Source organism: Mangifera indica, chromosome 12 (assembly GCF_011075055.1).
Source record: "Mangifera indica cultivar Alphonso chromosome 12, CATAS_Mindica_2.1, whole genome shotgun sequence".
In the NCBI taxonomy this organism is placed as follows: domain Eukaryota; kingdom Viridiplantae; phylum Streptophyta; class Magnoliopsida; order Sapindales; family Anacardiaceae; genus Mangifera; species Mangifera indica.
In genome coordinates, this window is record NC_058148.1 from 7,510,595 (window position 1) to 7,537,275 (window position 26,681).

Here is a 26,681-nt window from a genome sequence, read left to right on the forward strand (position 1 = left end):
GCTGTAGATTGAGATTGAGTACTCACTTGAATTTCCGAAAGCAAGAACTGCCGCAAGATTTTCTTGTTCTTCACTTTAGAGCACTTAGTATACTTCCGAAGATCTTGAGAAACTTGATCATTCTTTGCCAATGTTCATGGGTAGATTGTGCCATACCGAAGTTGCTCCGCTGCAAGTAGTGCATGGATGGGTAATATCTCTGTCTCTTCCCTGTATGTGCGTGAAGTTAGCCCTAAACATTATCAACGATCAAGAAAATGCTTGTGAATTTAGCCCTATGAGGAGATCCTAGAATTAGGATTGATTGATTAATTTTGTTTAGTTTTATTTAGTTTATACAAAATAAATTTACAAGTAAGACTTTGTGATCAACAAGAAAGGTACATCCATACGATCAAGTCAAGTTTCAAGAAACTCTGAAGCCCTTAAAGACTTTTTTCTTGATAATGATATGGATAGGTACAGAAAGATTAACACAGACAGAGAAAGGAAACCCTGATGGCTCAACACCGTACAGTAAGAGCAAACTCCATTGAAAAGGAATATAGGATAAGAAAGAATGTAAGAGAAAGAGACATTACTATTCTGAGCCGTTCTTGGGTCATTGCAAAGGGGGTGCGGGATAGTTGACACAAGAAGATCAGAAAGCCAAGAGCACGATCAAATTCTGGAACAGCCATTGCAACTTTGATTGGTAAGAGAACTTCGGAAACATATTAAGTGCTCTCAAGTGAAGAAGAAGAAGTCCTTGTCCGAGAAAATCCGAGAATCTTGGTTTATATAGTTGGAGTCTCTGATATAACTGACATCTCACTTCAAGTAAATCTAAACAAATTGTTTTATATATGACAATAAATTCTAAACTTGGCACAATTCATCAAGTATAGTGATTTGAATTCTAGAACAAACGTTCTAGGTGAATACATGATATGAATTCAAGAATAGGTGTTTCAGGTGAAGAACGAGCGTTCTAGTATGAAGAACATTAATCCTAGTGTGCTGCATGGTAGTTCCACTTGAATCTCCGATTTAAGAACAAAATATTTTAAGCCATACTCCTAGAATATTTCTTTACACTAATCACATTTAATTGTTAACAGAGTATGCTCTGCTTTAGATACTGTCCAGTGTGGTCACCCCTATTACTGAACTATTGGAGAGATTCATTTTGAGTTGCTTCAAGCGCATGCGAAAAATGAAAATGCATCCGATTCCATTTTTTTCTTTGAGTTGTTAGTGTAATGTCCATGGGCAAAAACTCAGAAGTCTAGATCATGTTCATACAGAAAGCATGTGAACATGATCATCACAGGATATTTCCCATTGTCTCGAAGTCTTTAATAAGTTTTCTCTCCAGTTTTATTTAGAGTACCAAGAGAATGGGAATCAATCAAATGCAAATGTGAACTGAAAAAACTAAAACTAAAATGAAAGAAAAATCCACTGCTACAATTTCATGCCAAGTCCAACTAAACTCAAAGATATCCTCTACAACAACTGTTGCATTTCAACTAAACTCAAGTGCCATTGCCGGTGCCAATTGTGGGGTTGATGTAGTTTTTGTAACGGCGGCAGTATCATTGGTGTTGGCATGTATCTCATTAAAGAAAACACCTCATGTCCAGAACCTTTCTAAATATGCAGCAAGGTCAAACAATAAGATTTTTTTTATCAGACCTACCAAAAAATAATATACTTGAATGTTTTCCATAACTCAACCACTTCCGAACTTACATACCCAGACCAACAGTTCCTTGTTGTTCTACGTCATCTGGGTTATCTTCAGGAACCCGGACAAGTAACATAACAGCTACTTACACAATTAACCCACTTTGGAATAGAAAAGTATTCCTGAAACAAAATTTATAAAATTACGCTTTTCATGCCCAGCGTCTCGTTGCATCCGCTATCTTTCACAAATGCTAGCCATGTAGTGCGATTCGGATGAGGGTAATAGCGGTCTGGGGTATCAACCACCACCAAGTTCATACTACATAATTCATCATAATCATAAACAATAGTTAGGAAAATCTCTTGGCTGATAAGTCTGAAACCAAAATTTGAGCAAAGATGAAGGGATATCTTAATAGTTTGTAAAGAAAATGCCAGTAGTCTTTATATCTTGAAAAATGCATTGTAAACAATAGATAGATCAAACAGATTTAATTAAACAAAAACGATCAGAAAGAGTAAAAGAGATAGAGATATTATTATCAGGGAAATTTTGTCTCGAAGCAAATCGGGTGTTGCATACTTTACACAAGAAAAATGGAGTATGGTTTTCATGTGGTGGCAGTCGAGGCTGCTTTGGCGGGCATTGCATTAGATAAAACATACTGTGACCATTCCAAAATGTTGGGTTAGGTTTCCCTCCGTATGGCGGATGGCCCAAAGTTTACTTACTAAAAGTGAAGCCCAAGTAATTTTCCTTTCTCACTTAGAGGAAGACTAAATTGGTAATCTTGATAACCAATTAAAGAGATTAAAAATCCAAAAGTTTAAAGCAGCAAGTATGTGAGCAGAATTGGTTTTTATAACAGCAAACAGAGAAGAAAAGTGTAGATCTTTTTAGGTGAGAGTTGTTCGTTTAGGTTTGATCAACAGCCACAATCAAGATAAATCCATAGTTCGATTGTGTTGAAATTTTAGGAGAATAGTTAAGATTCATTAATCGTCATTTTGAACGGTGGAGATCAAATTTGGAGTTCTAAAAAATTGTCTTTATCCCTTGAACACACCTTTATTATTGGTGAGATTTTTCTACATTTATTGTGGAAACTTGCTACATTTGTCTAGAAGATATGTTCTTGGGAAATCATGGATTTATGTCTTCTAGTTTTAATTAGAAAGATTTGTACCTAATCTTGTTGACAGTAAAATTTTTTGGGTGAACTACGGTTTTTGCTCTCCTCCCTTTCTCTTCTCTTCTTTTCAAGCAGTTTTGCTTAGCCTAGTACTGGTGGCCAGATTTGGCCATCCACAAGCCAAGTGATTGTCACTGCTTGCCACGACAATCTCACAAAAGCTTGATTTGAGGTCTAAGGGTGGATATAGCCGATTTGATGAAAATAATTAGGTGAGATTTAGATAAAGAAATGGATGAAAGTTTGATTGAAGGGCAAAAATTAATGGGCTCGGTGATAAAAAAAAAGAACAAATACGAGGAATGAAAGAGAAGAAAAACAAGATATTTTTTAATTTTTAAATATTTTTTTAATCTTTTTTTTTTAGATTCATGCAAAATGATTTCACTGTCTTTTCACCAAGTGGTTTTTATAAACAAAAGTGAATAATTAATAGACAAATAAATTTTCAAATTTAAAAAATAAAACGCAAACATTTCATCAAAATTTGGGTGGAAAATAGTGATTTGGCCTTTATTATATATCCAAGATAGGTATATTTAGATTATCTTTGAAATTTATTATAAATTCAAATGGACAGGACTTTTTTATTTTTTGAAAATTCAAGTGGGTTACTCAATCTCAAACCACAGCGCAATTTGAGAATATTAGTTATATACAGTGGAGAAAGTTGAAGAAGCTGGGAAGGTAGGCAGTTGCTCTGTTATAGCTGACATCTGACTCTGAGTATATCATATTTGAATAGTAAAATTGATAAATTTTGAATTACCTCGAATATATTTCAATATTATAGACTAATAAACGAGGACGGATTCAAATCTCTTCTAATGAGATCAAGATAAAATTTTTGGCTTACTTTACATAATAATTACGAGATTAGTTATTAGATCTGGGTTTGTCCTATTCAGTATAATTAGTTTGATCCTCATTATAGTTGATTTAGTTCCAATATAACATCCAATTCGGATGAGGTTTCTAGTTACCAAAAAAATTTTCAATAAACTGTTAACAAAGCATGCTCTGTTTTTTATTCTGTCCAATCTGTTACAAATGGAAAATTTTTTCTGACAAATTTTTGAAGTACTCATGAAGCATCAATACTGAAGCATTCATGAAAGTGGAATTAAGGTAGTTCTGATTTCAGATAATTGACATTTGACTTCGGAAGTATTCAAGAGAACCTAAGTGCTCATTGGTGGTGGTAGGTCTGGATGTTGTAACACCGGCAGGGAGGGATAGATTCGATTCGAACCAAGTTTGGGCGAACCGAAGCTCAAACTGAATTCTATTTTTATGAAACTGAACTTGAGCTCGAGCTCAAGCTTGTCAAGCTCACTTCAAATAAGTTCAAGCTCGACTCGTTTTAAAATAGTCGAGCTCGAACTTTTAACTAGTTCGTTATTAAAACAACGTCGTTTTAATATGTATTAATCAAAACGATATCGTTTTATATTAAAATTCTTAACTCGTGAGTTTGACAAACTAAACACTTCAAAACTCGAGCTCGAGTTTGAAAATATTAAACTTTTAGGCTCAAGTTCATTTGAGTTTAGCTTATTTTGGACTCGCTCGAGCTCAAACAAGTGTATTAACATCGGTCTAACATTTGACAATACGCTATCAGCTAACAGTTTTGACACGTGATCACTATCGTTACCTTTTGATGAGGTAAATTAATGCTATGATAATCTCATTATTATTACTCATGTCTTTAGTTATAGTAATATTAGAATTACAGACGTTTCAAAAATAGTCATCTAATGTGTATATAAGGTTTTTACGATCAATTACTTAATCTCATCCTCACAATTTTACCATTCTAAAGATATATTACTCATACGAACACATTATATAAAACATTAACATACATGAGTAATAGAATTCATTTATTAATAAATTAATTAATTACACAGTTACAAATATACAAATCAATTAGTTCTGGGGCACTATTTTACAATCATTACACCTTTAGTTGATTCTTATACGAGAACTCATGACCTCAATCAATCCATCATAATTTGTTTATGCATCAACTATTGTCAATCTCTAATTCATGCCCTCGTATCCCCAACTGTTAGCAACTTGAGAAATCCATTGCCTTCCATATCCAATTATAAATATTATCTCAACCATTTTTAAAAAGCCAAATTGAAAATTTATTTGAGATTACAAAAACACGTATAGTTAAAACAACATTATTGAATGATAAAACAACTCCGGATATCCATTAGCATCCACAAGATGGAATTCATGTTTCTAAAATATCATAAAACCTTGTATATTCTTATATATTCCAAAATCTACCTAAACCATTAAAAAATGGTTGTTTCACTTATTGGGTCTACCTGTCTACCGTGTTTACCTATCTATTGCGTCTACCGACCTACTATCTATCCCCTATCTATCCTTTTTCAAAAATAATAGAGGTTCTATTTTCCTTTAATCCGAAAACTTTGATATAAACTAACAAATAATATACCTGCTTAAATTTTTATGATATTAATAATAAAGTAACTTTCCGATTTTAAGTGATTTTTCTCTTAGTGATCGCGGATGAAAACGGTCCAGAGAAAATAGGATTCTTAAGCATAAACTAGTGTTAAATTACCGTCAAATTCAAAGGGTACAGACGGAATTTTCAAAAAACAATTAATTTCCTACGATATACTAACAATTTATGGGAAGGAATGGTTATGATAAAGGCCAAAGGACTTACTCCCACAGAGAGTATCATGTTTTCCCAAATTTTTATTTTTTATTTTTGAAAATTCTAAATATCTATGTATAAGTAATTAAAATTAATGGTTTTAAGAATAAAATTATTACTTTATATGTAATATTTAAAATAAATTAAAATTTAATCTCTTTTTTTTTCTAAAGTTTAAAAACTAAAAGTTTCTTCTAACCCAAGTTTTAAAAAATGACATTTCCCCCTTAGGATTTAGTTTCTATATCTCTAGCATCAAATCTGATGCTATCATCGACGATGAATATCTTCCGATACCTCCTCTCCCTCCAGCGGTGAAGTTTCTCTCGTTTGAAAGTTTTGGATGACGTCGATTGATGCCAGAAAGAACTTCTAATTTTTTTCGAGAAAACAAAGATGAGAAATCTCGTATTCATCGAGGAGACACTGTTTTGCCTTTTCCCAATGAAACAATGTCTCTTGCTAGTTTTAGGATTGCCAATCGAAGAGGGAGGTAGTGAGAGAACGACCACCAAAGGAAAAGAAAATAGATGTCGTTAGAGATTATGTCGGAGTTTGAAAACTAAACTCTAGGAGAGAAAATATTATTTTTTAAAACTTGTCTATAGGAAAAATTGTTAGTTTTTAGAATTTAAAAAATAAAAAAAATAAAATCTTAAAGAATTAAAATTTTACTAATTTTAAATGTTTATGGGTGGATAAACGGTGTTTTTAAAGTGAAGGGAGGGAACAGAAGAAAAGAGATACTTTGAGTGGGTAACAAATCTTTGGCCTTTTAATAAATTAAGGCGGCAGTTTACACACAAGTCGCACACCCTCTCAATAAAACAAGAACAGCGAAGAGAGAGCAACGATTGTGTCATCTTCGAATGGCTAGAGATAGCTGCTTAGCACGTGTCGGCGCCGGAGTTGCTGTCGGCGGTGCTGTCGGTGGTGCGGTCGGTGAGTTCCCTCATATACCTTTTTAATCCTTGTTCCGAAAAGCCTAAACCCTAAATGACACTGACGAATGTTTCGTGTGCTAGAACTTTTGACAGTTTCATCGATTCCATAAGCTTATTAATCTGTTTATTTTTCTGTTTTTGAATATAAAAAGTTCTGATTGAGTTGATTTTGAAAGATAAGATTATAAAATTTGAAGTTAGAGATTTTTAGGTTTTATATGTTTTCGCGGCAACCAAACAAAAACTTTGTTTTTCGTTAGCATTGTTAAATTTTCCTTTCGACTAGTTATAATTTCGAGTTTTAGTGTGGTTGTTATACTGAAATAGGATTATTGGCTAATTAACTTATATGATGAAGTTACTTATTCTTTTAAGGAGTTAACATTGTTATGAGAAATTAATGCTGCCAGAAGGGTAGGAATTTGTGCAAGAGTGTATATAGGCTTCTATAAGAGTGTTTACTTATTCTTTTTATGAGAGTGTTTAGACTGTTCTGCAGGATTTTTTGGAGGGAAATTTATGATGACTGTTGTAAGGGATAATGGTAGACCGCTGGTGATGGCATTTGATAGCTGGGTTATATGTTTTCTATTTTGATACAACATGGGATTCAGATATCTCTACTGCTTCAGTATAGTTTTCACAGTTTGATTATTACTAAAATCTTCATACCATGATTTTTTTTATATTTTTGCTTTGAATTTACCTCTTTTCTGTTTGATTTATCTTAGAAGCTTTGCCTTGCTTTTATGTCAAGTACTGTAATCTATTTATATTCTAATAATTTTTAACATGCAGGTGCTGTTTATGGGACATATGAGGCTGTTAGATATAAGGTAAAGAGTTTGATATTTCACCCTTCATATGAGACAATGCAGATTTTTTATGGTGACACTTTCTTTCTTATTTGGTTTATAGGTGACTCTTATGCCATCATTATATTTTATTTTGTTCTTTTTTTAATTAGAGTCTCGATAGTAAAACGTAAAAAGTGTTTAGTAATAATAGGAGTCACCATTTTTGTTCTTTCAATAGTTTAGTCCAATGGTTGGGTTGAGTTTTTAAAGCCTTTTGTTTTAATCATGGGGTGAAAGGTTCAAATCTCTTGGTTTAGTACTCAGTGACACATAAGGAAGGTCAAAGGATTTTTGGATATAAATAGAAGTAGGTTTAGGACTAAGAAAAACCACATATATTTGAAATCATAAACCATTTTGATATTGCCACTAAACCAACTCTTAGCATTGCCCATCATAACTGCAACCACTTAACCATTAACATCATCATTGTCATCTCCATCAACTGTCACTCCTTTTTTATTACCCAACACTTGCCTAGGGTTCAAAATTTATCACTATCAACACAGCCAGACCACCTGTAAACCAATGTTGTGACTACCATTCCATCATTCTTGTAGTCTTTGTTGCTGCACCCCATCCCAACATCATTAATATTGCTAAGATGATTACCACCATGGATGGCAAGCTGTCTATACCACAATGACAGCCATAGTCATGCTATCACTATCATCCTCTTAATAATACTAATAATGTCAATGTTATGATCATTACTAATTACTGCTACTCAATTACCTTAACCTCTCTATAATCTCTGTTTAACATATTTTATTATCAGTGACTCAGTGGTGCACCAACTCTGACGGAACATTTGTTTGCTAATATCGGACATATTACATGGTCTTTTGAGTTTATTTTTAAAAGATGGTCCAAGGTTGTCCATAGAATTCGTTGTTGGGAACTGGTTCAAATTTTAGAAAAATATTGTGATGTATTTTTTATGCAAATTTCATTTTTTAGGACAATTTAGATGCTTGCCATCATTGCTTTTGAAGTGCTGTATATCATCGAAATTTTATACTAAATTTTAGACCTTGAACTTTATTAAAATTATTACTAAATGTTTATTAATCCGTTGGTTGATATATTATAATTTAGCTTTCATTAATGATTTTTCATTGTAGTTAAATGTTGGAATCTAATTTAAGCCCTCATTGTTGTCTGCTCCCTAGTTCTTTCTATATTCTCATTTCATTTCTTTCCTCAAAGTTAGCATAGCCTCAATAGCTGACCTTTGTGCATAGTTTACAAAGACCTCTTTAGGTACACAGTTCATTGGAATGGCCCTTGTTGAATTTTAGCTTCTAACAATGGTAATCTTGTAATGGTTCAATTCCATAATGACCTACTTATAAATATAAGAAGGCACATCATTAGCAATGTAGCAGCATAGTTGTCAAAGACGAAAAGTGTCAAAAGGCAATGAGGGATCCTATTGTCTAAGCGAAAAAAGCAAGTCTAAGATGTTGCTTTTTTACCTAAGGCGATTAAAATTTTTCATTAAAAATTTTCCCATTTCCATTAAATATAAAATAACTTTTTATTTCACTAACAATAAAAAATTGAGCAACTTCATTAGTAGTCTCAAATCAAGTCGACAACTGGTTATCATGTCTAAACCTCTCTAGCTATTATATTAAGGGATTAGTGACAGGGAACCTATTTAACAACCTTAAATCTTTCTAGCAACCTATCTAACAGCCTTTAATCTTTCTAACAACTTATCCAACAACCTTAAATCACCCCCAACAACCTCTCCAATACGTTAGAACTCATGGACAACTTTTTCGACAACCTTAGAACTCATTTTTGACCTCTCAATGACCTTTGAACTAGTTGGTGATCTCTCGATAACCTCAAACCTTATTGGAGAACACATAAATTGCCAATAATCCTTTTATATGGCTGAAAAATTGCCCAAAACCTGCTGGGAAGCCTAAGATTATACCAAAAATTGTCTAGGAATTGTCGGTAGCACTCAATTCTAGTTAAAAATAGCCTAGGTGATAATAAAGTGCGCTTTTTTATGCCCAAAGCTTCTTCAAAGGCGTCAAAAAAGCGTTAAAAGCCATCGTCTTTGAATCATTAGTTGTCTTGACCATACTCAAAGTGATGGCCACATTGCCATTGGTAAAGCATCACCTAAGGTGCACCTTTGATAACTATGCGTAGCAGGATTTTTGATTCTTTGTATTAAACTTATAATTTGTGTTGCGTAATTATATTTTGCAGATGACTAAACAGTATCTATAGGTTGAGATTTAAATTTAATTCTCTCAGTTCCAGGGAATAGAGCTTTATTGAGAATAGGAAAACATTAAAAAAGAGAAAATAATCTGATGATTAGTTTCTCAGCTATCATCATGTCCTAAATGTAACTGTTACACATCAGTTGTTTGGATAGTTTGAGGTAGTTGGTGCAGTTTGGTGAATTCGGATTTAACTTCTCATAGTTTTAAGACTGCATTTTACTACAATTCTTATCCTTGTTTTTTTTAATTTTCATGCCTGGTTTTAAGTTAGGTGTTGAACTTCCTGCAGGTTCCAGGACTCCTAAAGATAAGATATATTGGGCAAACTACCTTAGGGAGTGCAGCAATTTTCGGTCTTTTCTTGGGTGCGGGTAGCTTGATACATTGTGGGAAGTCTTACTAACTTTTTCTCTTGCTTTTTGGCATTGAGATTGTGTTATTTGTGTTATCATAAGTACCTTTGGCCTTCATGATATATATTGCATCTTCTGTATGATGAGGAATTCAGACACCTTTTTGTTTGTTTTTTTTTTTTTCTTTAGTTATTTAATGAATTTTGACTGAAATAAAAGTGACCTCGAAAAGAAGAGGACATGTTACTTTTATTATAGTTCAGGTCGAGTTTATTAGATGAATTCATATTATTGCAAAATTTTTGATTGACTAGAGCACGGTAAAAGCCTGAAGTAAAGATTTTGATAATTATTTCGAAATAGTCGAATCTGGCCTTTAATTTTATTCTCTCGAGTTTGGCAGAAGAAAATGAAAACACTAGAAGTCTCCTAAAATGTATTGAAAGGTAAACCTTAATTTCTTTTTGGTTTTAGTATTCTGAATTGTTTTTAGTTGTAAGAAATACTTAGATCTGAGTTATTTTTTCAACAACACGTCTTGCTGTGAGACAAATGTTCAATGACAAGCATGAAAGGCTTAAAACGATACGAATTTATTTTTCTATATATATATATATAAGAATACAGTAACTTCAATTTGTTGAATTTATAATTTAAATTTATAATTCAAATTTATAATTTATTAACGAGGAGATTTTATTTAATTTAATAATAAATAAAATAATTTTATTTTAACAAATTAAATTTGTGATTTATATTTTAAATAATCATTTAATTTTATATAAAAATAACGATATTATTATATAATTAAATATTATTTTATTTTTAATTTTAAATTATCTAATTATATAATATTATATTATTTATATACGGGACACTATTTTTTATCTTTTATATCATCGAATCCCCTCTCTTGAAGAGATTGAAGTGTGGGATGGTTTGCAATCATAATAACGACAATCAGCCACTTATTCAGATTTTAGAAACTTTCAAAATCTAGAATTTGTATTTTGAAAAAACCTGTGCAGACTAAACCCATGCTTGAAAAAGGGTCGTCTTCGTTTTGGTAAAACTAGTAGGAATTTAATAAACAGGTTCCTGGTCTTATGTTTTAAAGAGGAAACATCTATCTTGAGGCATTATTTTTATATGGTCATTGAACACCGCAATTAGTATTATCTAGTAGAATCACCTTTTCACTCTCAGTAAAGTCATACAGAATGTTAGTACCTGCTCCTTCAATATATGAAGACAAATAAATAAATAGTCAACATAATTCTAAAACACAAACATAACTACTAGTAGTTGTTAGTTCAAAGATAGAAAATGCACCCGAGCAAGGGTGTACTCTTTTCCGGCTATCCAAACACCCGTTTGCGACCACTGCACATCCTCCCACTCCAGATTCTCTTCTATAACCTGTTCAACATCAAACACAGACGACTTGTTCAATTCTTTCATTCTCTCCTTCCTTTATTTGATATAAACATGCTAGAAAACAACACAAGAAAAGAAACAATTTCAGATCAAGTACCTCCACATGCTCAAGGGGCAGTGGAATTCCGATGGAACGCATGACCTTTTGGGCAAGGGGCTTCTTGCAGCGAGACCAACGGAAAACATCAATCATAGCATTATCACCTTCGTTCTTTTCACCATTTACAGAGTTTGGGTGATGATTTTGAGACTTATCTGTATCTGAATCATGTGACTGAGATCCTGCCACGGCTTTCACCGTCTTCTCCCCCATAAAACAGAGCTCATACCTTCAGATAACAGCTCAAGATCAGAAAAATGATCAAAAAGTATAAAGTCATGTATTTGAGAGGATACAAGCACAGAATAAACAACTGATTATTTCTGTATTAGGGAGAAATGAAAAATGAAATCAATTGCACTCCAAAAAATCGATAGGATTCAGAATTCAAAGGTGTACATACTTGTCCAAAGAAATATAGGTGTAATCCAATTGTATCAACTTAGCAATTGTCCAAGGATACATGAGAAACTTAAGGAAAGAAAAAACCAAAAACAATTTACGAGAGCAGTTACTCGATTTTGCACCACAATTACATGAGGAAAAGAAATTAATCCCGTGATGACAGAGAAATCAAAGTATCATTTCTTACTTCTGATATTTGTCATTTGACACACTAAAAACCCCAATCACAATAAGACAAATAAAAAAAATTAAAGACAAAAGCTGATAGCAACTGATCAAAGAATTTTATGAAAATAAGTCGTCATGTTCCAGAATCCCAAATGCAATTAATCATGCTGCAGGACCAACAGCCGGCAAGAGATGGGAAAAGTACCTGCATGTATGTGTTTCTAAATAAAGAACTTCTCCCTTCTTCAAACGTGCAGATGTATAAAGAGGCTTTTTCAGTCCTTTATCAGCAACGATATTTATACTGTACTTGATCCTGAATAAGTTTGCAAATACTAAAATTAATTAGAACTGTAAACACTATAGAATTGAAGTGATAAAAAAATTATTAAAAAAAAATGAAATAATAACAACTAACTATAATATAAATAAATATACATAAGACTGCAGGAAACACCTCTTTAAAATTGAAAATAAAATATCATTCTGTGCAATCAAGTAGAAATATATTCAGCCATAGCACCACTAAAATTTAATAGCTAGCAATGAAATACACAATATGATACATATCTTGTTACTGAAAACTCAAATTAATAACAGTGCATAACATTAGAAACATATTGATACATCTATATATGGGGAAAAAGTCTTGATTTTAAACTTTTACCCCATAGTGATGTGGGATTACATAATCAGGATAACCTCTTTCATAAACACACCATACATAATCTAAGGAGAGAAGTACCTGTAAGATCTTCAATTATAGATACAGATGCAAGCACAAAAATTAAACTGACAATTCTTTTCTCTTGGACTTATCACTTCAAAGTTGCATACAATTTTTAGGCCAAGAAAACTCCCAAGAAAACTCCATGGATAAGGAAAACATCAGTTACAGCTATGAACTATAAGTTTAAACTGGACTGATATTATAGTATCAAAATGACCACACTAACCATATGTATTCAAACAAAATTTCATCTTTCAAATCATATTGATAATCATAAGTCTTCTTTTTTGAATTTCCTAACTATTTTCGCATCAAGATTTCCTTCATGGATCTTGATTGCCATCATTTTTCAGACATAAAATTAATACTTACTTTGTTTCCTTATGTAGTTATAGCTATTATATTATTACTCCCACCATTGGCTGCATCATTACCATGATAAATTACTTTCTGGCTCACAGCAACATTTATGGATAACTGAGCCAAAAAACAAATATAACTATCGAAAACCAGGGTGTGTAAGTTTCTATTTCCATTTCAAGTATCTAATTTTCTTTTATTCTCCTAAAATGTAAATCCCTTCTCTAACATGCATTTCGCTTTTCTATTTCAGAAAAATAGAAAATCTTGCTTTCTCCATTACAACTAAATAAAAAGGGAAGACAATACTCTGTTCAATAGTCAAAATTTGACAGCACTTTTGAGGTTTTATTTTTTTTTTTTAATTTTCCATAGATATCTCCGATTTTCACCTAGAATTATATAAAAAGTTAACAAAGTATCTAAGTTATGTATTGAAAATGGTTCATAAAAAATAAATAAATAAAATACTCCACCATGATTTTTTTTTTTTAAATTATACCTAACAAATTCTGTAATCTTGCAAAACAAGATTATCATCTTTTGCAATTCTTCAGACAAAATAGAACATAGAAATATAATCAAATGGCCCCTACAAATTTAAAAACCCTTATTTGCAACTTGATCCAACAAACTAGGAAGCAATTCCATAGAATTAGTTCTGATAATTAAACCCAAAACACTTGAGCAATCAAAACATCATGTCAACTAAAGGGTCCTACATATACCATTGGGAATTTTGAGTCTGGCATCAGGGAAAACAGCAACATATAAGATCGCTCAGAAATACAAATCATCATTTAGGAGACAAATAAGGTTACAGAGCCAAATGCACAGTGACACATTAATATTATTTCAACTCAAATAAGGCATATGGCAATCCCAAGATGTAACCGCACAGCAAGTATCATCTTATTCATTGGTCATTTAAAAAAAAAAAAACTCCTAATGCTGCATGGAAAATATTTAAAATAGATTGGTACCATCATTTTAATCAACATGCTACTAAAAAAGCAAAGGTCTTAGAAGTAGAGTATTAATCGAGAAAATTCACAGACAAACTTGTGTGCAGAGAAGCAAAACCACTTTCCACCAGAACATTGAAAAAGAGTAGTAAAACATTCTACAATTTTAAAGGGGATATCAAGGCCATTGAAAGACCTAAAGAATGATCTATTATCAGGGAGACATTACCCCAGAAACACAACCATCAGCACAAGCATTTCTTTGTATAAAAAATTTTTAGGGTAGATCCAATTATTATTACTAATTTTGAACATAAAAAGACAAAAACTACATACAAACCCGATAAAAAACTTAAGAAAACCATGTAGCAGCTATAGAAATGAAAATCTTAGGTGTACCAGGGTTCATTGCAGAGGTTGTACTGTATCGTTACTTCACGCACAAACCTCTGTTGCCGCAATGCATTCTGCAAAATAAAAGCCACTACCTAAGCATATAATAATTTAATACACACAAAATACATAGACACACAATGGCAAAAAACCATATGATTCGAACCATAAATTTCCTTCCCTCCAGGGAGTTGATCAAAAAATATATATAAAATGATGACTACAACATTTTTATGATGGAAATGCAGAAAACCACATATTAAGAGTCAAAGTAAACAGTTGAAACCATATGCCAAATAGGAATGATAAAATACCATAAACCATATTACTTAACTTACCAACAGACAGCTTAGAGAGCACTCAAGACAGCAAAAATATAGTCGGTTTAGAATGCTATCTACCAATGCATAATATCAAATGCAAACATAGAACTAAGAAAGTATAAGCACCTTCATCCATTATGCTTCCGTCTAGATTCTACAAAGGTTTATGCACTATGCTTAGAGCCAAGTGATTTCTTACTTTCTAGTTAAGGAAGCCTCTTATTTTCACTGAAGTTTGACCTCCATATTTATAACCATTCTATTGGACAACCGCTTTACTTTATGATGGATTTCAAATAAAATAGGCTTTGTTGGTTTACAAGACTGCTTTCAAAGAAAAAATGCGAGTGCCTAGCTCTTAAACAATTGCTAAAGTATCCTTCTCGGATTGCTATGCAAAATCATGAGCACCCTCATAAAAGGGTATTCTAATAATTTTAGTAATTAAGAAAGAAACATCTAATTATTTTCTAAAAGGTCAAAGACACAAGTGACTCAGGCTATAGGTTGCAAGCAATAGAAATTATGTTTTACAGAAATTTGTAGTTCCGACAAAGTCTCTTGTCAGTCCACTACTGTGTTCCCCAATTGCAAATTCATAACCTAGTGAACCAAGGCAGATGAGACAACAATTTAAACAAACTACAATTTCCAAGAAGCACAAAGGATAACCCAGAAGATATGGGCATACTGAATAAAACATAAAAGAAAAGTAATAAAAACAAATCAGCAGAAATAAGTCCATTTCATTCCAGAGATAAACGCAGTGTAAATAACCACACAAATACCAGTTGAAATAAACTACACATATATTAATTCTTTTATCAAACACCTAAAATTTCACAATCAAACAAGATGATAGCATCTTAAGGTTTCTTTCCATTATGCAGAACTATTATATAGTTCTGAAAGCTTCCGTAAGTGTAACAATATGGTTCATTATGCAAAGAAAATTTTGAAGCCCACAAACATTATAATTTTCACCAGCTAACACATTTCACATAAACTCTGTAGCTCATACCCTATACTGAAAAAAAACTGAGCTCCAGAGTATCATAAATATTCATCACTGGATCATATCTCAGCAGGTAACTTCATTGTAAAAGTAATAAAAATAATTAAAATGCGTGTGTGCGAGTTTTTGGTGCTAAAATGGCTCTGCCTTTCAAAATACCAAATCAAACAGGAATTCAGCCAAATTTTAAAACAATTCAACAGATGAGAAAAGTCTAAACTACATTAGAAAGATTATAAATGATATATGATGAGTAAAGAGCCGCATATGACAATCACAGTAATAAACACAGAGATGTCAACGACAAAAAATATAAAATCCAACTTTAGCTTAATAAGAGATTGTTATTTATTACCGAAGCTGCAGCCCTTGTAGTCATTGTCCGTTCAACTGCCACTGGAGCAAGGGTAGGCTCCACTGTCGACGAATGTGTAAGACAAGGCTCCAGATCAATTGCTCCACCTCCTTTCTGCAGTAAAAATAGACAGAGATAAATATGCATGACTCTACAAAATTTGCAGAGAAAAAATATCATAATATGTAAGACAAGGTTCCCAATCAATGGTTCCACCTCTATTTTGCAACTAAAATAGACACAACTATGTATGTATAACTTCAAAAAAATTAGACTGGATAAAAATATCATATTGGTTTCTTCCCACTAAAAAGCTCTAACCAAAATGGAAACAAAAATTAAAATAGGGTGCATTTAGAGTCCAAAGGAACTAAAAATATGATTAACAATAACAAATTTATACAACCATCTCATCTCTAACACAAAATAAAACATCATTAAGATATTTCTCATGCAGAGAAGGCTGAGATAACCAGATTGTCACCTTCACAATGCAGCACCTTTCAACACGGTAACTACAACCACTTCCAGCACCCCAGGCACGGGAACGTACATTATTTCTTTGTTCAGATGTGTAACCTAGCTCAAACATTTGAGGTTAAGCATGAGTTGTGATCAAAATTGCATAAAGAAGACAAGACTTGTGATAGAAATTGCAGAAATACATGAAGGAAAAGCAAAAGCTTGACTTATAACTAATTAAACAGAAATCACATTACTTTTATATATCAACTAATTGGGAGGTTCAGACCAATAGCATACAAGGTAATAAAATGGTATCCTACAACCTCAACAAGCAATAAAAGTACCTTTGTCAACAGTTTTTATTATTATTATTATTATTTGTATCCATGGACATGAGTGCTATGCTTCAACTTGGACAGTGTGAGATAAGGCAATTCTAAAAGTCTAGACATGAAGCACAGTAATGAAAAAGTCAACTTGAGCTTTTATAGCATAAAACATATATGCTAAACTATAATAGCGCATATATTTCCTTATAAGAAAATCAAAGACGGAAAAAAAATCAAACTTTGAAGTATTGATAGGGCCATATAAAATTTTTAGATCACTACAAAAAAGTATCACACATATTTTTGGCAACTGATCATCGCCTTCTCCTATAAATGAGGATGAACATGAATGTCAGATCTTGAAATCAAAATAGCCCAGCATTGCAACTTCTCTATAAGATAAGTGTCCACAAATCATAGGTCTCATCATATAACATTTTTGTGCTTTTCAGATTATGCAAGTATTATAGGGGGTCAACAAAGTTAGCAACCAAATTATTATAAGCCAGCCATACCACGGTTTTATATTATAGATCTCTTAAACATGGGTACACACTACCATAAGCTTCTCCAAAAGGACTGACAAACGAGTTACGTGCCTAGAATAGCTCATGTTCTGAATAAGTCTTGAAAATTAGTAATTAGCTGATATATGACCTTTCCTGAGTAATTCGGAACCAGAGAAATAGCGGGCCTTTTATGCTTAAGGAGAGGAAGACACCTTCGTTCTTGTAAATAAAGATCAGTCTTTTGGAAATCATTTCTGGGATTCAGTGTCAAAAGAATTTCAAGATAATTCTTTCATCTTCATAAATCTAACCAGAGAAGGATTCAAGGCAAATACAATTATGTGAGAATATGTCATGTTATTGAGAGTTGGTTGGCATACATGGCTTTTTGATAGTTTTCAACTTCGCACATACTCAGTATTGAGATCACAGAAAATCTTTTTGCTTCCATAGGCTAGTCATATTTTAGTGGAATGACTGAGAAATTCTGTAAATTACCCTTCTATTAATAATATTATAATAGTCTCTTGCAAAAAGGACACACGCACACAGGAAGAAAAAAATGAAGTCATGGGAATAGGTATAGAGAGTTTATGAAGACAGTTCCCTGTTATGATTAAGCAAAACAAATTCCCCATATACAGACCATTGGAATCTTTCCTTAACCTATTAATTTATGATGTATGTATTGAAAGAAAGAAACACAATCTATTTAAGACCACTACATGCAAACATCACCACTACTAAGATTCTAAAGAACCTGAAGTCAAGAAGTGTCAAGTCTTGTTATTCCAGATTCAACTTCTTTTTTTGGTAATTCTTCCAGATTCAAGTTCGCTAAGTACTACAGTTAAGCAACAGTCAAAATCTAAAATACTTATTCTTACAATCACCAAATCAAGCATTGATACAATTGTCAATCTTCTTTTCATATTATCAAATCCGAACTGAAAGCAACCCAGCTATACACAGATGCCAGCTAGAGGCCATAGATGTGAGAAAAAAGCCAACTCACAACATATTTTTTCTAATACTCACGCAATGCCTAGGTTGAAAAAACATTTTGGATATATTTTCCAAACAATAGCGTATAAACAAAATGAAGTTAGAATCAAACTCACAATCTTGAGGAGGTAGCACTCGGATTGTAGCACGAAGCTCTTGGATAGCAGGTGGAGGAGGAGATGCAGTGGGGCGGCAGTAACCAGTGTGCATGAGAACTGGAAAACAAGATCCCAGATAAATTCTAGCATATAGACGCCACCAAATTCTAATATTCACACATCAAAAAGATGATTGAAATTCACTTTTTGAAAGCATCACATACCAGCAACAAGATCGGAGTCATCTGTGTAAATATCAGTCCCCCATAGCTGGCCGCCTCTGACCTATACATAATTAACTTAGGTAACTGAGAAGTGTGGTAACAAAATCAGCTACTATCAGTGCTAACAAAAGGTTTAGATTAACAAAATGCAACATGTAAGGCTACAATTGACAGCAGTGAAGTATGCTACTTCTGCAATATGTTAAAAGAGGAAAAGAGGTGCGAAGTGAGAAAATTAGTGAACCTGAGACCTAATGACACCACCTACCCTTTTAACTCATTGACAGAAAAATACAAACACCACAGAATATTTATGTAATTTTGAAATACTTTTCATGTGTTAAAAGCACTTTTGTGATATGGAAAAAAGAAATTCCCAAAAGTTTCAAACATATTGCAATCAAAACATCTCATTATTAATTAACTCACCAAAAAGATAGTGGCACAAAGACATCTAAAATATCTATAACAGGAAATAGAATAGATTTTCACCAAGATATCACATACTTCAAGTTTACAGATACTTTATCCATTCCAGATTAATATGAAGTAGCTTGATCTTACTTGGCGATTTGTGGCAGTAACATGCTCAGCTGGTATCCGGATTTCAAGAGTGGGACCATTACCAGAACTTTCACCGTTTTTATCAGATTGAGATGCTTCATATTCCTTCCATAACTTTACCAGCTCTTGCATGCACTCACCAACTTTATAAACAACAGAAGATACTTCGGATTTACCTGAAAAACAAGCAGAAAATAAAATGCACCCTGTCAAAGAAAAATCATTTAACTCCAAAACCATAATGACAAATTTATTCTGCTCCATCTAAGAGCACAAAATGATAAACTTCCACCAAATAACAAAAGTTACAAATTGCACATAACAAGTTACAATGCAAATAGCAAAAGAAAGACGGAAAAAGCTTTGTAATTCAATTTTAGAGTTGATTTAATAAAGCCAGTAGTTAATGTGGGATGAGATCAAATCTATCAGCTCTTTAACCGATTACAAATTATACTTACTCCAATACATGCAAAATGTGAAAGCCAAAGAGTTAAAAAAAATTAAAACTATCTACAACTTACAACCAAGTGACTATTGACACAAAGTCTTGGAATTTCTAAAGTAAAATGGATTAATTCAATCCATCACAGTCTCTCAATTAACTAATTCTCCTCCACCAAATAACCAACCAGACATGTCGAAATTGTATAACAATACAAACGGCTACAACACATATCTTTGCAATCTCATAAATCTTCTTCCAGAAGAATAAACTTTGGCTAAGTTAAACATTCCTGCAAGCAAAACAAGCAAACACTTCTCAAGCTCAACAAGAGGGAAATGCACAGCTTACCTTGAGATCTGCAAAACAAAGAAAACAGAAATAATTTCACTGAGTGTATGTCTCCTTGAAGAAACAATGAATTAAAGAACTTACAGCAAACAAGAGAGGTATGTATCAGATTAGATGTTTGCATAATATAATCCATCACAACTAAACTGATGAAATTTCAAAATAAGTCTAAAAAAATGTCAAGGATAATATTCCTAAAAGATTGAGTAAGAAGGCATCCACAAGCTACAATTTTCAAGCTTGTAAAAATTCTTATCTTAGCCTCAGTCACAGAAAAGTTAACATTGAGGTGCATTTATTCATTTCTTATCAAAAGGTCCATACATTATACAGGATAAAAGATTTTTATTTTCCATCCCTTCAAAAATTAATAACACTAGACAGTATTAGATTATCAAATCTTAAGATTACATGAGAAGATTATCATTTATTGAAGCTGATGAGAAGAACATGAAACTGCAATGTCAAAACAGCTAAAAGTATGAACTATTCATGACCTTTTTAAAGAAACACCACCACTTCTTAAAGTTAATATAATAGTTTGTAGTCTCTGAAAACAACATGCCAGTAACCTTTCTGGTCCTCCTCGAGCATATTAAGTTACTTATTTCACCTATAATGTCGATCATGTCCCAGGTGCTTGTATTACAACACATTGGCCTAATAAGCATTCAGTAGTTTATATCAATGGACAGAACTAATGGTATAAATAGCGATTCCAAAAACATAAACAATTGACTTATAAGACTGGAAAAATATCTTTCAATTTTATTGTGTACAACAACACTAAATAGTTCCAAGATTTTCTAAAAGTGACTCCCAATGTATGATAATGCAAACATTTCATCAACATTTTCTTCCACAAAGCAATAGGATGTAAGTTAGGAATATAAGTTCTTTATAATGGATGTCATGTCAGCCAAGTTTTACAGCTTTCACTGTAGTTTCAAGCAGTAGGTTAAGTTATGGGTAATCCTTTTCCTATAAACTTAATTCATAAATCATGAAAATGCTCATTCATAGTACCATAAAGAGAATGTGTGATACGGCCATCCAATTATTTACAAATTTTAATATAAAATTTTCAAAGCAAACAAATACAACTTTCTTCCTGGCTTATAACCATTTAAAGCACTCTTTGAATTTTTAGGACACACAGCCATAAAGGGTGAGGGTTGCAACTCCTGTTCATTATCCAATGAGAGGTATTTGTGAGCTTATTACAAATCTTACTTATACCCCCACAAATAATAACTCCTCTTACTCTTGACTAGATCTTAGGAGTTAGTTTGCATGTACCATTCCATACATTTATAATTACACCAGAAAATAGCCTCTAATTAATTCAAGTGTGTAACAACAATCTTAAACTCAAAATCCAACTGAAGCTAATGATTACAATGAAACCAATTATTTTAAGAAATTAAAAGAAAAAAAAACTTCATTCCCAACTATATGGGTCTTTAACAACAATTATTTTTTAAAGTTATAAGAAAGCTACTGATTAATCATTTTCCACAGACAAAACAGCACAGTATAATGATTACAGTGTGTAACAACAATCTTAAACTCAAAATCCAAGTAATTGAGGCTAATGATTACAGTGAAACCAATTATTCTAAGAAATATAAAACAAACCTCCTTCCCAACTATATGGGTCTTTAACAACAGTTATTTTTAAAAGTTAAAAGAAAGCTACTGACTAAACATTTTCCGCAGACAAAACAGAACAGTATAGTGGTAATTGCAATAAGTATAGGAAAATGTCGCAACAAAACTTGAGTTGCAACATATGATATCTTACTAAATAAAGTAAAATTGTAAAATATATATCAATGATTTACACATCAAGAATAAATTCATGTAACCGACAGACATCTCACCCATACATACATCCTTTTTCTTAAAGTTTTCAAGTTACTCAAGGTATAAATTGTTCTGGTTCCAAAATGTGGCATCCCTTTCATTGGATGACAGTATTGATATCACTCAAATTTAGTTATTTGTATCCAGTAAGGCACATCTGATTATCCTCTAATTACATCATAGAGAATCAAAATACAGGAAAATTTGGGTAATAGAAAATCAAATTGCATTACTTCTAGTGCTTTAGTATTGCTGAAGCAAATCTGCAATTTGAAAAATCAAAATCATTTTGAAATAATGCAAAAATTATCATTTAAGCCAAATATGCTAGAAACCAAGAACAAAATAGACAAGAGTGTACCCTTCATTATCCTGAGCACGAGCCCTAAAGCGAGGCTCACGGTTTCCAACTTGAGGACTACCTCTAGGTCGCAGCATCCTCTTACGCTGTTGGACTCCATAATTAAAAACCTCTCTTTCCCTTTCTGTAGCCCCTTCACCATCACCACATCCATCATCAGATTCTTTATCATAGCACCTATTGCGCTTTTCAGGTCTATCTCCTTCCATATCAGCCTCTCTTTCTCTTCTCCTATCTTTGGCTTCCCGATCAATATTTTTCCAGCTATCAAGTTCTTTTTGTCTTTTTTGCTCTAATAACAGATTTTCCTGCTCTAGCGGTGGCACTTTGACTGATCCCTCTCCCAGATCCCTCTCGTTGGGCATACACATACCCTCTTTCTCAACTCCATTCCATGATTCTCTCTTGATATGATCCTTTTCCCTCTCTTTCTGTCTCTCCTTATCTTTAGAAAGATCCTTCTTATCCTTCTCCCATTTCTCTGATTCTCTCTCTTCCCTAGTTGATTCTTTGTAGTCACTACTAATATTACCTACTTGCATACTGCTCCTACGATCACTTCGTTCCTTATCTCTGTCTCCCCAATCCCGATGCTTTAAATCCTTCCTTTTCCTATCCTTCTCTTTAAATCTATCTTCGCCTTTTGAATCAATTCTATTCTCCCCAACAGCCTCATGTGTTTCCATGTAATCCCTCTCTTCAGTTACTGAACGGTCTTTTACTGAACTGTCTTTTCCAACCTCAACCAGGCCTTGAGAACTACCACGTGACCATGGATCTGTGCCAGATGGTGGTTCAGAACCTCTTTTTCCTCTAAGGTAATCCTTCGATTCTTTCCAGTTCAAGTGACTACCTGTAGCAACATAACCTTCCTTTTCTACCTTCGCATCATTCTTTAGATCACTGTAATTCTCCCTGTCATATTTTGCTTCTCTGTTATCATCATCTCTGCTATCACATTTTGCATCCTTTTCAATTTTAACAGATTGAGCATCCCTCTTTCCCTCGCCAGCAGAATCCCTGGTTTCTACTCTTTGATTATCCTTAGAATCCCTTGATTCCAGCCTGTTTTCCGGAGGAAGTGGATGAGAATCTATGTGTGAATCATTCAAAGATGATGAGGGCATCCGATAACCGGAATGCAAAGGAGATCTTCTCTCCATATCACGAGAATCAGACCGTGGAATTTTCACAATCCGAGCATCTTGACCCAACTCATAGGCTGGATGGTGGTATTCATTTGACAACCCAGAAGATGTCAACTTTGAATATGTACCTGTATCTTCGAGTGGATATTTTGATGAAGAAGAATGACCACCATCTTCATGTGATTTTTTAGGAGCACCACTCATAACGAAAATCCCAGAATAATTGCTTCTAGAATATCCCAAAATCAAAAGAATTTCCTTCGTTCCTTTGATAAATAATGTTAATCAAAATGAAACCTGCAATAATCCTATTCAAGAATTAAAATATATATAAATCCTAGCATAATTAAATGCAAGTTGATTTTACAGTAATACCAGAAATTAGCAGAGCCAAAACCTAATAACCTTAAATGAGGTAAATTTTACGAAACTATGATAAAATACAACGGAGAGAAAGGCTGTTGAAACGACCAAGTGTAACTTGATCGGCAACGATTTGTAAACAAAACACAGAAGAAACACTAGCATAATAAAATATAAATATAAATAATAAAATAAAGGCTTCGTACCGATAATTCATGTCCAGTGGCCAAAACCAGTGAGTAAATGGGCACTCGATCCCAATAGATACAGAAGGGGGCTTCGGGTAGGTTACAGTGAGTTTGAGAATGAAAATTTCAATGCTTGAAATTAAAGCCGATTACAAAAATATAAGGCCGTCCTCAGTGACCGACCCGTGAAATTAGAAGGTGTTTTGTGAATTACGTACGGGCTGGGACTATCATACCCGGGCCCAGGTAACGCTGGTTTTATACTTTTTCTTTTTCTTTTTTTAAATTATATATATACACTTTTATATATATAAATAATATATTATATTAATATATTAAATAATTTTAAAATAATAATAAAATTATATTTAATTATATAGTGATATATCATTAATATATTTAATTATATATTAAAAATATATATACATAATATTTTTTTTTTTTTTACGATCAACATCGTTTAAAGTTTTAAACCTCTTTTTTTAATTTTAGAAAATAAAATCAATAAAAAAAATCCATAACAAAGAACCTAACACAAATTAAATACAAAAAAATTAAAGATAAAACTTTAAAGAAAAATATTATGCAATCTTATTAGATTCATGATGATGTAGTCTAAATTGGTCAAAACCTGAAATATGGTCAAATTAATTCTGACTTTGAATCATGGCAAACCTAAACTATGATGATCCATTATAATGATCTTGATCCGATGAGATTTAAGTCATTGTAATGATTTTGGTCAAAGTTCTTTCAACAAGTAATAGTATATATATAATTTTATGTATATATAATAATATATTATCATATAATTAGATAGTTAAAAATTAAAAATAAATAAATACTCAATTATAAGATGACACGTTATTATTTGTAAATATAGTTTTATTGTTTTTTAACTTACATATAAATTATTAATATTTTGAAGAATTTATATTTGTAATAATATTTTATTTTTATTTTTATAATAAAAGTTTATCAATCCAAGCACCCTAGTTTCAAGCAAATTTGCTCGTGTTTCATTTAAAATGACAACTTCGATCTTTCCACCAAATTTAGTTGTCGAAATAATAGATCTCGTAAATTATCTCTATGGTGATAGTTGAGGTTTCTAATACATTTGAAATTAGAAAATGCAATTATTACAAAAATCCTCAAATGCTCTTCCTAAAACATATAGCTTTATCACAAGTTTTTGGCGAAAAAACATATATAAACTAAGGTTTGTTGTAAACTCTGACTTATACTTAATAAGTATTAAAAACTCAAACTTTCACTTATAAACTGTTAAAATTAATAGAAAAAATTAGTTTTAAAGGTAAAATTATTATTTAATCAATAATATATTAAAAATAATAAAACATTATTTATTTTCCCTATAAGTTTAAAAAATTAACAATTTTTTTAATATTAAACTTTGAAAAATCATATTTTCCCCCACTAGGTTTTCATTTTCCAACGAGTTTTTTCTAGTCTTCTTTTCTTCGACAACCTCTTCCCCCTTCTTTGAAGTGATCATCATCAATGAAGATACATCAACAACAAAACAACGTATTTATCTCTTTGATAGAAAAAAGGTCACCAAAGGGATAGAAGACTAAAGAAAATTTGTTGGAAAATAGAAACCTAGTAATGGGAAAATTAGATGTTTCAAAGTTTAATTATAAAAGAAACTGATAGTTTTATAAACTTTTAAATAAATAGATAATATTTTATTATTTTGAATATATTTTTAGTTAAATAACAATTTTACCTCTATAATTAACTTTTTATATTAATTTTAACTACCTATTGATAAGAGTTTGAATTTTTAATACTTAATAGGTATCAGTTTAGGTTTGCAACAAACTTGGGTGGGAATGTGTTTTGTCCTAAGTCTTTAGGTGTTTCAATTCTGCCTTTTCATCAAATTTATGCTTAAATGGGTAACCAACCATCCTCTCTACCTCCACCACTCCCTCTTTTTCTCTCTCAAAAATTAGTTGCATATATGGTAAAAATATTTTGTTTAATTAACAAAAAAATAAATTTATAATATTCATTTTTTAACTATTTAGTATAATAAATTATTAAAACCCCTAATAGCCAATTAAAGATGACAATAAATTGAATAGGAATCGAATATTTTAATTTTTATCTCTATTCTCGTAAGAGAAACTTTTTTCTATCCCTATATAAGATGACTGAGAATTTCATTATCTCTTATAAGAAAATTTTCTCTTTCCTTCCCTTTTTTATCTTTGTAGAAATTTTTTTTTACACTTTTTTCTCTCGTCTTAAATGAAAAGAAAAAGAATATTTATTAATTACGATATTTCAAAATTTTTGAGATGATTCAATGTATAATAGATTGTGAAATATGTGAGAGGGACAAAGTAGAGAAAAGACATACTAGAGAGGACACCGATCTCATTCTTGTCTTATACATCTATTAAGGGTTTTAATCATCTTTATATCTATTTTTATTTAAAAAAAAAAAAATTTCATCCCTTAAAAATAGAAAAAATAAATAAATAAAAACTCCGTTCGCAGGCCAA

At 32.1% G+C, this 26,681-nt stretch overlaps 2 protein-coding genes across 4 annotated transcripts; one reads left to right on the forward strand and one right to left on the reverse strand.

The window, feature by feature from the left end:
- Nucleotides 1-6,355: 6,355 nt before the first annotated feature.
- LOC123192241 (reactive oxygen species modulator 1) lies at nucleotides 6,356-10,229 on the forward strand. Its single transcript, XM_044604721.1, has 3 exons — nucleotides 6,356-6,513; nucleotides 7,314-7,351; nucleotides 9,914-10,229. The coding sequence occupies exons 1-3, from the start codon at nucleotides 6,441-6,443 to the stop codon at nucleotides 10,025-10,027; spliced, it is 225 nt and encodes a 74-aa protein (XP_044460656.1). The 5' UTR covers nucleotides 6,356-6,440; the 3' UTR covers nucleotides 10,028-10,229.
- A 917-nt stretch (nucleotides 10,230-11,146) lies between these two features.
- Nucleotides 11,147-24,321, reverse strand: LOC123192788 (zinc finger CCCH domain-containing protein 13). 3 transcript variants are annotated; one of them, XM_044605453.1, is made up of 12 exons: nucleotides 24,163-24,321; nucleotides 22,446-23,890; nucleotides 20,219-20,226; nucleotides 19,423-19,598; nucleotides 18,859-18,919; nucleotides 18,653-18,751; nucleotides 16,713-16,807; nucleotides 16,229-16,342; nucleotides 14,542-14,609; nucleotides 12,293-12,403; nucleotides 11,512-11,743; nucleotides 11,147-11,396 (listed from the first exon to the last, which is right to left on the reverse strand). In XM_044605453.1, the coding sequence occupies exons 2-12, from the start codon at nucleotides 23,795-23,797 to the stop codon at nucleotides 11,286-11,288; spliced, it is 2,427 nt and encodes an 808-aa protein (XP_044461388.1). In that variant the 5' UTR covers nucleotides 23,798-23,890; nucleotides 24,163-24,321; the 3' UTR covers nucleotides 11,147-11,285. The 3 variants fall into 3 exon arrangements, with proteins under 3 accessions (XP_044461388.1, XP_044461389.1, XP_044461390.1); XM_044605454.1 differs by having other exon boundaries at nucleotides 22,446-23,901; nucleotides 24,163-24,278; XM_044605455.1 differs by lacking the exon at nucleotides 24,163-24,321 and adding an exon at nucleotides 23,969-23,992.
- Between the last annotated feature and the right edge of the window lie 2,360 nt (nucleotides 24,322-26,681).